Source organism: Enhydra lutris, unplaced genomic scaffold (genome assembly GCF_002288905.1).
Source record: "Enhydra lutris kenyoni isolate GAN:26980312 unplaced genomic scaffold, ASM228890v2 scaffoldscaffold18, whole genome shotgun sequence".
In the NCBI taxonomy this organism is placed as follows: Eukaryota; Metazoa; Chordata; class Mammalia; order Carnivora; family Mustelidae; genus Enhydra; species Enhydra lutris.
Genome location: NW_019154102.1, coordinates 1735695 through 1751332, shown reverse-complemented (window position 1 = coordinate 1751332; position 15638 = coordinate 1735695). Strand labels below are relative to the sequence as shown.

The 15638-nt window shown below is 38.7% G+C and overlaps 1 protein-coding gene across 3 annotated transcripts in view; it reads left to right on the top strand.

The window, feature by feature from the left end:
• LOC111148068 (follicle stimulating hormone receptor) overlaps positions 1-15638 on the top strand; it is a 154522-nt gene that overhangs the window by 65398 nt on the left and 73486 nt on the right. For all 3 annotated transcript variants that reach the window (XM_022504445.1, XM_022504446.1, XM_022504447.1), the window contains exon 2: positions 6276-6347. In XM_022504445.1, coding sequence (XP_022360153.1) covers positions 6276-6347 — 72 coding nt within the window. The remainder of the gene's footprint in view (positions 1-6275; positions 6348-15638) is intronic.

The window sequence follows — 15638 nt, the reverse complement described above, 5'->3', positions numbered from 1 at the left end:
AAATGGAATATATCTAGTATTTCACCATTGAGTGTGGAATTAATGCAGTGTTTGATAAATTTTTACCACTTACAGATTGGGAATATTCCTCCCTTTCCTGTGTTAGAGTGAGTAAACTTTTACTAAATATATTTTCTATGCCTCTTTTAACTTCTCAGTGTGGAAATCTTAATAGAGTTTTCTAATATTTAGCAACACTTGAATTCTAGGACAAACTCAAACTGACAACAATATATTATTTAGCCATTCTGGAGTACATACTGTCACTACCTTATTTCAGATTTTTTTTCCATTAATGAGATTGGCCTAATCTTTATTCTTTTTTATTGTCCCTCTCTGGTGTTATTACTGATGTTATACTAGCCACATAAAATGGGTTGGAGAGTATTCCCTCTTTGCTAGTTCCTGGAATACTTTGTGTAAGATTGAGATTTTCTATTATTCTAAAAAGGTATAGTTTACTTCTAAAATCATATGATGCTGACCTTATTTTGGGGTGGAGAGGTGTGCTCGCTTCGTCAGCACATATACTAAAATTGGGGTGGAGAGGTTTTAAACTACCAACCCCATTTATAAACAGTTTTACATCTATTCAGTTTTTCTACATCTTCTTTAATCAATTGTGCTATGTGTATATCTCTAGGAAAATTATCTGTATTGTCTGATTTTTCAAATTTAATGTTTTAAAATTGTTCCTAGGGCTCTCTAATTTAAGGCCTGCTTATCTGAAGGAAACCATCAACAAAATGAAAAGGCAACCTACTAAGTGGGAGATAATTGCAAATGATATATCCAATAAGGAATTAATAGCCCAAATACTTTAAAAAACATATACGACTCAACACCAAAAACCAAATAAACAAATTTAAAAATGGGCATAAGACATGAATAGACTTTTTTCCAAAGACATACAGATGACCAGCAGCCACATAAAAAGATCCTCAGCATCACTAAGCATAAAGAAAATGCAAATCAAAACCACAATGATCTACCACCTCACACCTGTCCAAATGGCTAGACTCAAAAAGACAAGCAGTAACTAGCATTGGTGAAGATGTGGAGAAAAAAGGAACCCTTGTGCACTGTTACTGAGAACGTAAACTCGTACAGACACTTTGGCAAATAGTGTGGAGGTATGTGTATATATACGTGTGTATGCGTGAATTCACACACACATCACACACATGCACAGAAACAATGAAGTATTACTCAGCCATAAAAAATGATGTGACTTTTGCCATTTGTGACAAGATAGATGGACCCAGAGAGTATTATGTTACATGAAGTAAGTCAGAGAAAGACAAATACCATATAATTCACTTATATGTGAAATCTAAAAAACAAAACAATTGAAGTATAAACAGACCCATAAATACAGAGAAGAAACTGGTAGTTGCCAGAGAGGAAAGGAGTGGGGGATGGGGAAAATGAGTGAAGGACAGTAGGAGATACAGGCATTCAGTAATGGAATGTGTAAGTCATGGGGATGAACAGAACAGTATATATAGGGAATACAGTCAGTGGTACTGTAATAGTGCTTTATGGGTGACAGATGGAAGCTCTACTTGTGGTGTGTGTAGCAAAACACAAAGAGTTGTTGAATCACTGTGTTGTACACCTGAAACTAATGCAGTATTGTGTCAATTATACATCAAAAAAAACAAAAACAAAAACAAAAACAAACATCCTTACTTAAGCATCATTTTTCATGACCCTCATTTTTTTTTTGCTTGGTTTTTTTTCTTGGTTGAAGTGAACATATTTTTTTTTTCTATTGCTCTTACTAAAAAAAATAGCTTTTATTTTATTGATCTTCTCTATTATAATTTTCAATTTCTACTCTTATCTTTATTACTTTCCTCTATACTCAGGTTTCTTTTCTCAAGGCAGCATTAAATTTTTAATTGTGTCTCAAAGTTAATCTGTTAGATTCTCATTTATTTATTTCTAAAGTGAAAATTCATAGAAAATAATGCTTTTACCAATATTTTTGATTTAAAGGAAATCTGAGCACAACTTTATGAGTTAATTAGAGCTGGATCAGTAAAGTCATAATGAATCAATTATCAGAAAGTTACTGGTTAAAATAAACATATAAGTAGAGTTTGCAACTTTAAGTGATAAATGGTTTCCTTCAACAAACATTCAGATAAATGTACTTTTCCATAAGAGTCATTTTTAGTGTTAAAGTTGTAAGTCAAAACTCTTGAAACTATTCTAATAAATCTTTTAATATTCTAAGAAAACTCCTAATCCATGTTAGCAATAAACTTATGAAGAAACTTAACCTTATAATAAGTGAAACAAATTAGTATAGATTAAACTGTATCTACATCAAGTTGTTATGTCTAGCTGAGTGTTTATCTTTTCAAAATATCCCTATCAATCGTCCCTCATTTCCTCAATTTTCTTACTAAGTTTGTACCTAAAGTTCTGACCAGAAATGGAGTAAATATTAACTTTACAGTTTTGTTTCCACTGTTGTATTATTCCTTCACTAGTTTCCTGTGTTGGAAATGTAGCTTGTGAATTTTCCATTTTCTTTTCTTTTGGGGGATAGTAAAGCTATTAATTTCTCTGTATATAGTGATTTAGCTGCATTCCGTAAATTTCATATTTTCACTACAGTTCAATTCCAAACAATTCTTAATTAATATGTAAATTTTTTCTTTGGCTGATGTGTGACTTAAAAGAGTGGGGTTTTTTTGTCTTGGTTTGATTTAATTTTGACTTTCTAGATGTCTGCACATGTATTGTGGGGGGGTGTTAATTATTATCTCTCATAACTGATTTTTAAGTAACTTAAATGCACCATGTTAAACAAAATTCTATACCGATTTGCTTTCTGACCTAGTTCTTGGTCGGTATTTTTTCCAGCATTCTTTATTGAATAGTAAGTTTTCCAAATATTATGAAAATCCACCTATTCAATAAGGCATACTAATTTCTCTGTTCACTAGTGTTTATTTTTTTGAGTCTTCTTACTAGATTAAATTTTCTTATTTCCCCAAAGAGATTCCTTGGCTAAAATTTCATTAATGACTAATCAAATTTGTCTAAAAGGGTCTTTATTTTACCCTCACATATGAATGTTTATTTCTGGGTAAAGGATTCTAAACTGGCAGTTATTTTCTATAATAATTGTGAAGATATTTACGAAGTTTTCTAATTATTTTTGTTTGAAGGTAATATATCTTAAGATAGTTTCTTTTTTGGTTCCACTGTTTTAATTCACAGGTATCTGGCAGTAGATTTATTTTTGTTTCCCTTCCTAGGACTTGAGATTTCTAAGTCTGAGGATTGATGTCTTTTTTAAGATATGGAAAATTTCCAGACATCATTTCATTAAAAATTGCCTGTCTTCCATTTTTTGCACCTTTTTTTCCTAGAATGAACAAGATAGAACACAAAAATAAATCTTTGCATTTCATCTTATCTCATCTCACCCAACACCTTAGCATCAAAACACAGAGCACCTGGCTACCAGGTCCAGAAACTGACCTCTGCCCTGAATACTTCAGCGTCAGTTTACCCTCCTCAGTTTCTGTTTACATTCTGTGTTCAGTGGCTTTACTTTGGGCCCCTGGGGATCTTTCATACTTTCTTATAAGCTCAGTTATGTAATTAAAACAGTATTTGTTATAATTTATAGAAGACTTCTGGGTGATTTTTAGTGGAAATTCTTCATGTTATCTAGTTTTTTACATTTCAGGAAATGGAAGTCAAGACTTTTAATCTTAAAAAAAAGGATTTGATTATGTTAATAAGTTTTAAAACATTTAGTACAGGTATAGGTGTTGAAAATTTTAGAAAATGTATCTGCTACTAGGTTTGAATCAAAAAGCACTATCCAGTTGACTTGTTATTTGCTTTTTCTAGTTTGTTTTCATCATTCTTCTGTCTTGTGATAAACAGGAACAAAAAGAAGTTTTCTATGCTAACTAAGATTAAATAACATTGATTCTTGGGGCACCTGGTGGCTCAGTGGGTTAAAGCCTCTGCTTTTGGCTCAGGTTATGGTCCCAGGGTCCTGGGATGGAGCCCTGCATCTGCTCTCTGCTCAGCAGGGAGCCTGCTTCCTCCTCTCTCTCTCTGCCTGCCTCTCTGCCTGCTTGTGATCTCTGTCTATCAAATAAATAAATAAAATCTTTAAAAAAAAAAAAACATTGATTCTTTTCAGATGGGAATTCTAGACTTGACACTCTTCCAGATACATTGCTCACAATCTTAATTTAGATCTCTTTTATCTAAATGGTTTCATATAGACTGTGCTTGTAGTATGTATGACCTGATGATGGTTTTAAGACCCAGTCTCAAATTTACCCACTTCTTCCCATCTTCTTTTTATATATTTATGTACTTTGGGATCTTTCTCACTTCAATATTTACATAACACGTATAGTTTTTACATCAACTGTATCCCACAACTGTTTTCTGGTGATTCCAAGGTTTCTGACTTTACCTTCCTACATATATAAACTCCTCCAGAGCAAAAACAGTACTTAAGATTCTCTCTCACACTGCTTCTCCATAGAGCCGGTCCACACGACAGCCAAAGGCAAACAAAGTTAAAGAACTGTTTGCCTCAATAACTTTACCTGTAACAGGAGTTTCACTAACACCAATAAGTAATAGGAAACTAAAGCAATGAAGGTTTGCGTAACTATCCAAATCCTTAGTGTTTCATTGTTTAATTCCTGCTGACGCACCACCTTGTGGAAGGAAAGATTTAAGAGTGGGGGTGGGCGGGATGGGGAGGAGTATCTATGAATCAGTCACAAAACAAGAGAAAGAAAGCTAGAGGAAGGAATAGTATTCCTGTTGTAGAGATTCCAAAAGTGTCACTTGTAATTCCATTCTCAAGCTTAGAATTCTCAGACTGATTAAAACCATCTCAGAAAAAGTTTTTGAGTACTTGCTATATATCAGGTAATGTTCCCAGGCATTTGTTATACAGTAGCAGACAAGTTCTACAAAAATCCCTGCCCTTACAGAGTTGGTATTCTAGTTAGAGGTTAGAGATAAATAAATATGTGAATACACAAATAGATGAATAAACATAACGTATGACATGCCAGAAGTGCTGTGAAGAAAAATGTGAGCAGGAAAGGGGGCCAGGGGTTAACTAGGGGAGACTGTCATTTTAAATAGGATGGTTAGGAAAAGTATCACTAAGCAAGTGACGTTTGAGCAAATAGCGGGCCGGAGGAGGAAGCCATGAGGGTATCTGAGAGAGGAGTGCTCAAGGCAGAGAAAGTTGCAAATGAAGAAACACAGGCAAAAAGGATCTGGGATGTCCAAGAACTAGGAAGAGAGTACTGCGGTAAGAGCTAGATAAGCAAAGGGGAAAACTGTCAAAATGGAGGGTAAAGGGTCCATGGAAAGGGAGAGCAGGAAGATCCCAGAGAGTCCTGGATATCACTATAAAATGTGAAAGCAAAGTCACTGGGAAAGATCTGACTCAGATAACGAGCCACTGGAAGAAATTTTAGAGTAGGATTAGACAAGTATTTCAAGCAGAAGAGAATGGCAAAAACTGAAGGTGGCTGAGGTTTAGAGTTTTGGGTTTGTTTTTTTTGTTTTTGTTTTTGTTTTTGATGAAATAAATTATGGTATGTTTGTATACTGATGGGCAGGATCCAATTAGAGAAGCAAAAATAGGTGAATAAAATCTACACAAGAAAGGGGGAAATTGCTGTAGTGGTTACCTCTACTAGAAGAGAGGAGGAGAGGTCTGATGTGGATTAGAGGGGCTGGTCTCAGCCATCTCCAGAGTCCTGGTCACCCATGGTAACAGGCGGGAGGCAGGGTGCAGAGGGCTTCATGGCTGAGGGCCATGTAAGAGCATGAGTAAGTTCTCTTCTACTAGGTTCATTTTCTCTTTGAACTAGGAAGCAAGGTCAGCTAAGAATGACACTAAGGGAAGAGGTTTTGGGGGTTGGTGTAGAGAAAGAGAAGAGACCTCCCAGCAGGCTACAGGAGGCTACACAGAGTACTAATGAGAGGGTTCATAGTTCAGCTCTGTCACCTACCACCCATCGGCTGGGTGACCCTGGGCCAATCTGTAAACGTCACTAAACTTGTTTCCTCTTAGGCAAAATGAGGATCACGGCTTTGTGGCGAGGATGAAGAGAGATCATGTAAAAGCAATTGCTGCTACCACTAAATGACCACACTGGGCACATGTTGGCTTTTGACTGCTATTATGGGGTAGGCACTCCATTGTGTATCAGTGAAAGGAGAGGTTGTAATATTTTATGTCCACTCTCTTTCAGGAGGTTTGTCCTCACCAAGCTTCGAGTCATCCCAAAAGGAGCATTTTCTGGATTTGGGGACCTGGAGAAAATGTATGTACCCGACAATACTACGTGTGAGTGCCTCAACCGGGCTGTGGGCAGCTGCCTCACATCATATCCAGTGTGATACTCAGAAGCCAGACAACCTTCTGAACTTCCTCCCATCTTCTTTCCTAGTAATGGGGAATCTTTCAGAGTGTGGCTGTTGAGATGAGCCTAATGTCAGTCTAAGCAATCCTCACTTTTTCTTCTCAAAGGCATTGCTCCCAAGTACCTGGGAGCTGAATTTTTATAAACCAAAGCTAATTTTCTCTGCTCATACCCAGGGATATTGTTTATTATTTCTGATTAAGTTTCAATTAACAGTGGGGCCTAACATTTGTGTTTGAGATTCTAGAGACTTCTCTTTCCCAAGCCACACTGACAGGTGGTAATTGATATATCAATAATATTTTAAAAGCAGTAGGAAAGTTTATAGCACTGAAGGAGATTTCCTTTGAAAAGAGAAGACCCCTCTGCTAATGCAAACATTTGCTCCTTACTGAACTAGTTTAATGTAGGCATCTCCCCAAACAAGCTTTTCTCAAAATGAGGCATAAGAGGAAAAAGTACAATAACTTCTTCCATGTTTAAAATAACCCACTCTTCCTTTGAAGGCTCCTGATCCCATCTCCCAGGCCTCAAGGGCCAGGAAAATCTGTTCTTCACCACAGTGGCAGCCAGAAGTTAAACACCAATAAATATAGCAACAGATAGATGGATTACACAGGAGGGAAAAAAATTTTTTTTCATTGTAAGAAGAAAGCAACCCCCCAGGTTACATGCAGTTCTCTTTCTTAGAGCCATTCCATTTTCCTCTTGCTTCTTTCACCCCTGTTTAAGAATATTTGCTGAAGTCGGAGGAAGCAGGAGAGAAACCCATTAATGAAGGAAATATAAAGCAGAGAGAATGGCGATATGTCTCAGCAATTACAATGCCCGCTGAGAGGACGGTACTCAGGATCCTGGATTGGAGAGCTCGCTTCAATACAAACTTACAGTGTGACCTTGATTAAATCACTGTATCTCTCAGGCCTTTGGTTTCCCCATCGGTGGGTCATGGAAGGAGTTTTGAAAGAAGGGAACAGCTTATGTGATTCCTAAGTGTAAGGATCCCCAGCTGGAGGAGAGCCCATTTTAAAACCTGCCGTCTTCAGGGTTTACCTTCTTGAGGACATCAACACTTATAGGACTTAGGAGATGGGGCACTCTTTGGAGTAGAGTTCACCAAAGGAAAGAAGGAAGCAATAGAGTTGGAGAGCTTTCTGCTCAAGGTGTATTCCTCGACGGGTGAGCCATTGCCCTGCCTGGAAGTGACATGAGCTAAATAACAAGCCTATCTGATATGCCTTGTCCCCAAGCAGCCCTGTAACTGCATATAAATTGTGCTAAAGGGAGGAATACCAGATACCACAAATAATCCACCTTAATCACATTCAATCCAGCCGATATGAGTGACCCCTCATTGGCTGTTCACCACCAGCTGGGACCTTCCAATAAAAATAAAAGTTGTTAAACTGGGCCGATAGAGCAGTAATCCCAGAGGCAGGGCAGCTGGCTCACAAACTCCTCAACTTCCTCAAACACAGCTTGTCCATTTCCACTGCTGTCTCCATTAATCAGCCTACACTGACACAGCAAGATGCCTAAAACAAAATTAAATTCATCTCATTTCTTTTCAATGCTTTTTGTATCCCAGAGTTTCAAAAACATTGTGTAGTGGAAGGCCTGGCACCAAACTGAACTCTGAAGAGACTGTACCCTTCAGTCTCTATGCTCCCCTTCATCCACTGTCTCACCTTCTACTCTTGGTCAGTGATGAGTGCTCATCTCCTCTCTCATCTCCTTCCCTGTATTTCTGTTCTTCACTGAGTTTTTAGCCAGTTTCCTGAACTTAGTAAGCATTGGCTTCCTCTTCAATATCTCCCTCTCCATGGAGCATAAAATCCCTTTGATTCATTCTGCACATGTGGCAAAATTTTACCTCTCCTCTTTCTTGCCACTCCCACTCTTGTGAAAGAACAGGGGCATTCACTGCCCCCTTGTCTTCTTTCACTCACTCCTCAGCCAGCCCTCATGATATTGGACCACAAATTCTCTAACACCATGTAATTATTCTGTGAAAGTTCCCAACAGATGGAACAGCCGGACTCATGACTTCTACTTTGTGTTCTTCGTACTTAACTTACATGCAGCTTTTGATGTCATTGACTATTCCTGCCATTCTTCCTAATACTTTTTCCCCTTCCCACTTCGGGGACACCACACCCTCCTGCCCACTCTGCGAAGCTTCCGGACCACTCCATAGATGATTCTTTCCATCTTTCTTGTTCCTTAGCTGCCCCTCAGAAAATCAGATTTCTGGGCTCCATTTTGGCCATTTTCTTTTTTATATTATTTTCACCATCCCTGATCATTATATATCAAATGACACCCTAGTATCAGGGCTCCTAAATGACAAGTGCCTCAAATATAATACATCCAGATTAGCTGTCTTTATTCTTAAATTACTCATCTCCCCACATTGCCCAGTGAATAGCTTTACCACGTTGAGACTCCCAAGCAGGAAAATTCAAAATCTCCCTTGACTTTCTGTCCCTTAAACCCAGGTCCCTTTCCAGCTCCATTGACTCTTTCTCAAAAATATCCCTGGAATCCAGCCCTTCTGTCACTCCTGCTGCTATTAGGTCCAAAGTCTCATCAACACTTAGATAGCCTGTTACGTGAGGCTGTCATGCCAGCCTCTCCTCCAATCTCTCTAGTTCCCTGCTGCCAGACCCACACTGCACAAACTTTCTTGCAGAAGAAACTGGAGGGACTCTCACTGCCATAGGCTTCAGTCATAAGTGCCTGGCACAAAAATCAAAGCCCTTTAAATGTCCACCATACCCACTGCATACTCACACATTTTCACCAGGCAGGAGAAATTGCCATTTCTCAAGCATTATCATTACCAGACATTGTACTTATTTAGAATGTGATGGCTGGTTCTTTGAACAATGCCTAGCACATAGACGGATCAAAAACAAACAAAAACTCAAAAAAAAAAAAAAACCCACAGTTACAGGTGAATTAATTAGCCAATTAATTAATTAACAAAATATATTTTCACACTGGTCTATGTAGATGCTGTCCCTCTGCCTAAAACTTTGCTTGAAATTGGAAAAGGAATCCAGCTAGTCCTCCAGGGTCCAGATTAAATATTTACTCCTCTGTAGCCTTTCCAGAATTCTCTCAGTGTTTCCAAACCATAATCTTGTGTCTATACTACTAACAACACATTTATCAGGCTGTATTCAGAATTTACAGTTTTTCCAGATCCCTTCATTGTTCTTTAAGGGCAAGGGCAAGTATAAATTTTTATTAAAGTACAAAACTCAGTCCTACTGTTTTTATCTCCTTGCTATACCTCTAATCTGTCCACTTATCTCCTTCTCCCGCTACTGTAATCTTTCCCTAGATAACCGCAACAGTTTTCTGCTTCCGCTGCCCTATCCACCAGCATGCTCTCCGCTCAACCCTCCATCCATTCACTACATGGCAACCAGAGTGATAGTTTCTAAATTCCTATCTAATCATGTTATCTTCCACATCTGTCCTGCCATATACACATACATGCCATGCCTTACCAGTGCTCTCAACATAAAAAAAAAGAAATGAGACCCTCTCACAGCTCTCCTTTGCCCTATTAGCCTTTTATCAGTTCACAAAATGTACTGTGTTATCTGCCCATCATAAGCCTTGGTTGGTGCATGCTGTTCCTCCTAAGACTTCTTTTCCACTCTGTGCTTTTAATTTAGTTGGCTCCTACCCATCCTTCAGATTCCCATGCCACTGTCATTAACCTAGAAAAGCTCTCCCTGACCTCTCCAACTAGGGCAAAACCCCCTCCTACATACACTCTCCTATCACTAGTCTCCTGGTGCCGACTCTCATTTTAGCAATATATGAAACTTATTTATGTGATAATTTAATTTCTAACTCCCCGACTGGACTAAGGACATGTTTGCTTTTCTCAGTTTTGGATCCTTGGTGCCTTGCACAATAAATAACTGATAAATGCATGAATAAAAATGAATCAACAAATATAATTAGTTGGGAAGACAAGATATTCAGAAATAAAAATACCAAATAATATGAACGATAGTGATAAGTAATGTAGGAGTTGATAAGTATACTGTGAATGGCTGAGAATCTACTGTGATTCAGGTACTTATGTAGTGATAGTTTAAAATGTAAGCCAGGAAAAAAAATACACAAGATAATTATGTTCAAAGTAAGTGATACAAACATTGTATTTGTTAGGCACTTTCTGTTGTGAGAGGCAAAAGAAAATAAACCTCGAATAGGCTTAAGGGAAGGCAGGAAATGTAATGGCTCATTTAACTTGATGGTCAGAGAGGACAACAGCTTTAGAAACAGCTCTATTCAGGATCCATGTCCATAGGACTTGGCCTCTCTCTCTCTCTCAGGTCTTCCTTATACTATGTTAGCTTCAGCCCTTTGTCCCAACCCGGTGACAAGATGCCAGCAGCAGTTCTGCTTGCTCAACTCCTGGGTTCCATTCAGAAGGAAAGATCTGACCACCTTTTTTTCCTCCATCTCATAAAAGTCTTAAAATTAAGTGTGACTGCTTTAGATCACACAACCATTCCTAGACCAACCACCACAACTAAGGGAAAGCAATGCTCAGAGTGGCTGTGGCCTGGGTAACGGGTTTCATACTCAGAGTTGAGAACATCCACCCCACCCACATGGGCTTGGAGTGGGGGAGGGAGAGCCACTGACAAGCCCTGAGACCACTGCCCAAAAAAAAGAGACTAGGGGCTGGTGGCAGAGCCAACAGATAATGTCGAAAAAGAAAATTAGTCTGGTTCTCATCCCCAAGAGACAGGTCTCTGTGGCCTGGGTGGTTGAGGCTTTGATTCTTCCCCCTTCCTCCTGTTAGAATGATTTCAAGAATCCAGTAATTCTGCCCAACCCATGTCCAATGATCCTTCTTCCATTAACCCAACCCCTCTGTTTCTACAAGAAGTCACAAGGGAAAGCAGCCTTTCTGATAAAAGAGAGGCAGTTGCTTCTCCCTGAGAAATGAAATGATCACTGTTCACACTATGGCTTTGCTCAGCCTCACTGTCTCAAACCTCCCTACTCCTCACTGCTTTGGGGATGGCTGGGGGAAAAGGAACCATTAAACTCTCTGCAATGTGAAGTGGCTTTTACAAAGTGCACTGTAAACTGTTTACATTGTCTTTAATTACTTCAGAGCCATATGTCAGCTTGGTATAAAGTGTGAGGATTACACTGAATAGGGTGGGGGGAGTAGGTGACAAGGTGGTGATTTATGGTAACCAGAAAAATTATGTATGGAAATGAGTGCAATTTAAAAACACATCTACGTGCTATTATAACACTGGAGGGGGAAGAAAAGCCAGTTTATAACAAAATATCTTTGAAAATAGGAGCATGATGAATATGTAAATGAGACCAATCAACATCAGCTGAGATATGGTATATGCAGATGAGGCGGCAATGAGCCAACATGTGAAATAGCTCCCAAGCCATAAATAAGAACCATATAAAATTCATTTGAAATATTCATGATAACATAAGGACAAAAAATATAATCAAGTGATTTATTTACATATAAAAATGAGAACACTAGTCTAACACTTCAGCCTCCACCCCCAGATCACTGGGGAAAGAAAAGTTAACTTAAAGAGGGACTTCTAGAAGAAGAAATTTATTAAATGAGAACTGGAGCAAACATACAAAAAAAGTTGAGGATCCTTCGATTTCTCAGTTCTTTGGACTCACTCAAAGGCATATAAAAGGAAACAGATCAGGAACCAAGACTGTAATACTGGAAATTTGGGCTCCAATCTGCTTTGCCTTCCAGAGCACCTCCTTGTTAGATAATATAAGTCCATTCCTGCCCCAAATTTCTGTGTTTCTGAGGTAATAGGCAGAGGAGCCTTGAGTTCCACATGGTGAAATAAAACAGGAGGGGGGCAGACCGATGACATGCCAGCCTCCTGGTTAACAAGGGGAGGCCAGTGTTGGAGCAATTAGGCCCCTGAATAGGAAGAGGAGATATGAACCCCTGGGCATAAAAAGGATAATGAAGTTCAGTGGTTCTCAACTCAGATCGCACTTTAGAATCCCCGGGTGGGGGAGGGGGCTCCTAAAATAATCCACAGGCCTATCATTTGCAGGGATTTTCATTTGTCTGGGGTGGGGACAAGCACTGATCATTTTTTCAATGCTCCCTTGCTGACTCTAATGTACATCCACTGTTGAAGGCCCTGAGGTGGATGATATTTAAGGCTGAATCCAGTTTGTAGACAGAACAGAAATAAATGTATGTCGTGTGTCTACGTGCTGTGGCTGGAGAACAAACAAAAAGAGGGTGGTAGAGATAAGATCAAAGCAGCAGCTGAGGCGAGGTCATGGAGTACCTTAGAGGTTATGGGGACAAGTCTGGCTATCATAGTTAATAATGGGAATGAAATGAGTTATTTTGAACAACTAAGTGAATGATTTGATTTGTATTTGTTAAGTATCACTCACACACAGACTTTTATTAAGGACTTTTGTCTCTATCTGTAGAGCTATTAGTCTAGACAATACTGGGTATTGGTCGGGCTCTGGAGAGCTCTGGAGAACTCTCATACACATCCAGTGAGAATGCAAGATGGTACAACCTCTTCAGAAAAGAGTTTGACAGTTTCTTATAATGTATTTCCCCAAGAGAAATGAAAACATATGTCCATCCAAAGACTTGTTGGAGAATGTTCATTACAGATTTATTCATAATAGCTCAAAACTGAGAACAACCCCAGGCACATCACAAGGTCAGGGGTAAAGAAATTGTGTTTTACCCACGTGATAGAATATCACTCCAAAATAAAAAGCAATCAACTGCTAATACAACATGGATGGATCTCAAAAGCATTATACCAAGTAAAAAAAGCAAGCCAGACGCAAAAGAATACACACCACATGATTCTATTTATATGAAACTTTAAAAAAGAAAATCTGTGGTGCCAGAAATCAGATCAGTGGTTGTCTAGAGCCAACAGTGATAGTAGAGATTGTTTGGGAAGGGGAACAAGGAACTTTTCAGGCTGGTACAGATGTTCTCTATTGTGATTGCAGTGTTGTTACAAAATAGATCCATTTGTAAAAACTTGAACAGTTAAAATGAGTACATATTATCATTTGTCAAATTATACTTCGATAAAGTTGACTTTTAAAAAACAATTCTTTAGTACCTATTTGGGGCCAGTTTTAAATACTGCATCTCTGTTAATCTGGACTTTACAGACAGGGATACTAACATTCAGCAATGTTAAACAACTAAACAGCATCAGAGGGTCCTTCAGTGGTAAAGCAAGGTAGTCTGGTCCTTTCTGCTACACAAGACTTCCTTTTTGTTGGCATCTACTATTTCCCAGAATTATTCTGCTAAAATTAAAGAGTGACCAAGGGTAACATTATGGCTGTGAAAGCTTTCCTTGATGTCATTTATAATTTGATGAGTGGATTTCTATACCTAAGCACTCAGAACTTCCATAAACCAGAACCCAGAGTCATTTTTTAATGGAGAATCATAGAAGGGGACAAATCTCTTCTTTCAGTATTTTTTGCCTTTGACTTCCTGTGTGCCAATCCATTTCTGGGTAGAGCTCTTGCTGAGACGGACTTAAGTTCAAGGGTTTACTAACTGAGCTGCCTGTTAAGTTGCAAATTAACTTAGTCAGCAGTTGCAAAATGTAAAATTAAGCCAATTAAGTTGTCATTATTGACCCAGGTCAAACATGAGTTAGTGTCTAGAAGGTGAAAGTCCTTGTCTCATTTCCTGTTCTCCATAAATATTCTGAAAATAAGTATTTTTGTTATATTTATTGCTTCAACCAAGAATACAAGAAGCTGTTTTCTTGTCACGTTTTGGATTGATGTGGTTTTAGTAATGCCATTAAGTCTCTTTATTTCAACTGTTTCTAGGTGGGTCCTTAAAATAAACTCTACAATATCTAATGGCTGTCCAGTTCAAAAGAGAATAATTTATTAGCTTCATATTTATATGCTTAGATTTTTGCCCATTTTGGTTTTGCTTTGATTTCTTTTATGTGTTGGGGGGATAGGAGAGGGGAAGTGTAATAGGGGAATCAGAGTTCCTGAGATGTGGTGATTTTATGGAGTCTCCCAAAATAGTATTCATTTTAACTCTCCACATCTCTGTCCCTTCTGCTTTATTCATGAAGAGAGTGCATGGTTACCTTGGAAGGGAATACTGGCATGGAAGGGAATACTGGAACAATATAGGTAAAGGACCCACTGTCTTAGTCTGTTTAGGCTGCTATAATAAAACACATCTGGATGGCTTAAACAACATTTATATCTCACAGTTCTGGAGGCTAGAAGTCCAAGATCAGAGTGCCCATAGGGGCAGTTCTGGTGAGAACCCACTTCTTGGCTTATAGACAACTGCCTTCTTCCTGTAGGCCAGAGAGAGAGTGCTGGTCTCTCTTATCCCATTATATGGACACCAACCCCACCTTAAGAGCCTGACTCCCAAGACTTGGTGCAATTACTTCACAAAGTCCTCACTTCCAAATACCACCGCACTGGGGATTAGAGCTTCTACATACACATTTGGGTTGGGGATACAGAGAGAAAGACACAAACATTTAGTCCATAGTATCCATTGTAAACTATCAAGCTTATCGTGATAAAGATGGATATTATAGATGCTCACTTGCTTGGGAAGGCATAGATGTGCTGTCATGTACATAGTCCATCTCTAAGATCCTCCACCCACTTGACACTCCCAGGTATTCATGGTCCTGGTGACCTCCACTTGGTACCTTTCATGCAGCAGCTAAGACTTCCAGGTAGCAAGACTTGACAGAGGTTACTAAAACAAGGCTTTTCTGGCTTGTTGTCAAGTACAGTTTTCTCCTATTTTCTAATCAACAGCCAAGCAGTATCTTCTCTGTTAAGATTTCTGTTTCAGCCATGTTTGCTCTTCTGACCGTTCTTGACAAGGCAAGTTGTGGGAGGGACTTTCAAATGTGTTATGTTTGTTGGTGCTCACAGATATACCAGAAAATGAACAGGGCTTTTTTTTTCCCCTTCTCTGCCAGTAACTCAATGTTTGTGTCTTCTCAGAGAAGATACAATTAAGGCAGCATAATACTCAAGTTAAAAATAGCCTTGTGGCTCTGCCCTGGAGACTCCTGCTAGGCTTTTTTTTTTTTTTTTAATAGAATGGTATTAAAATAAAAAGATGCAATCTAA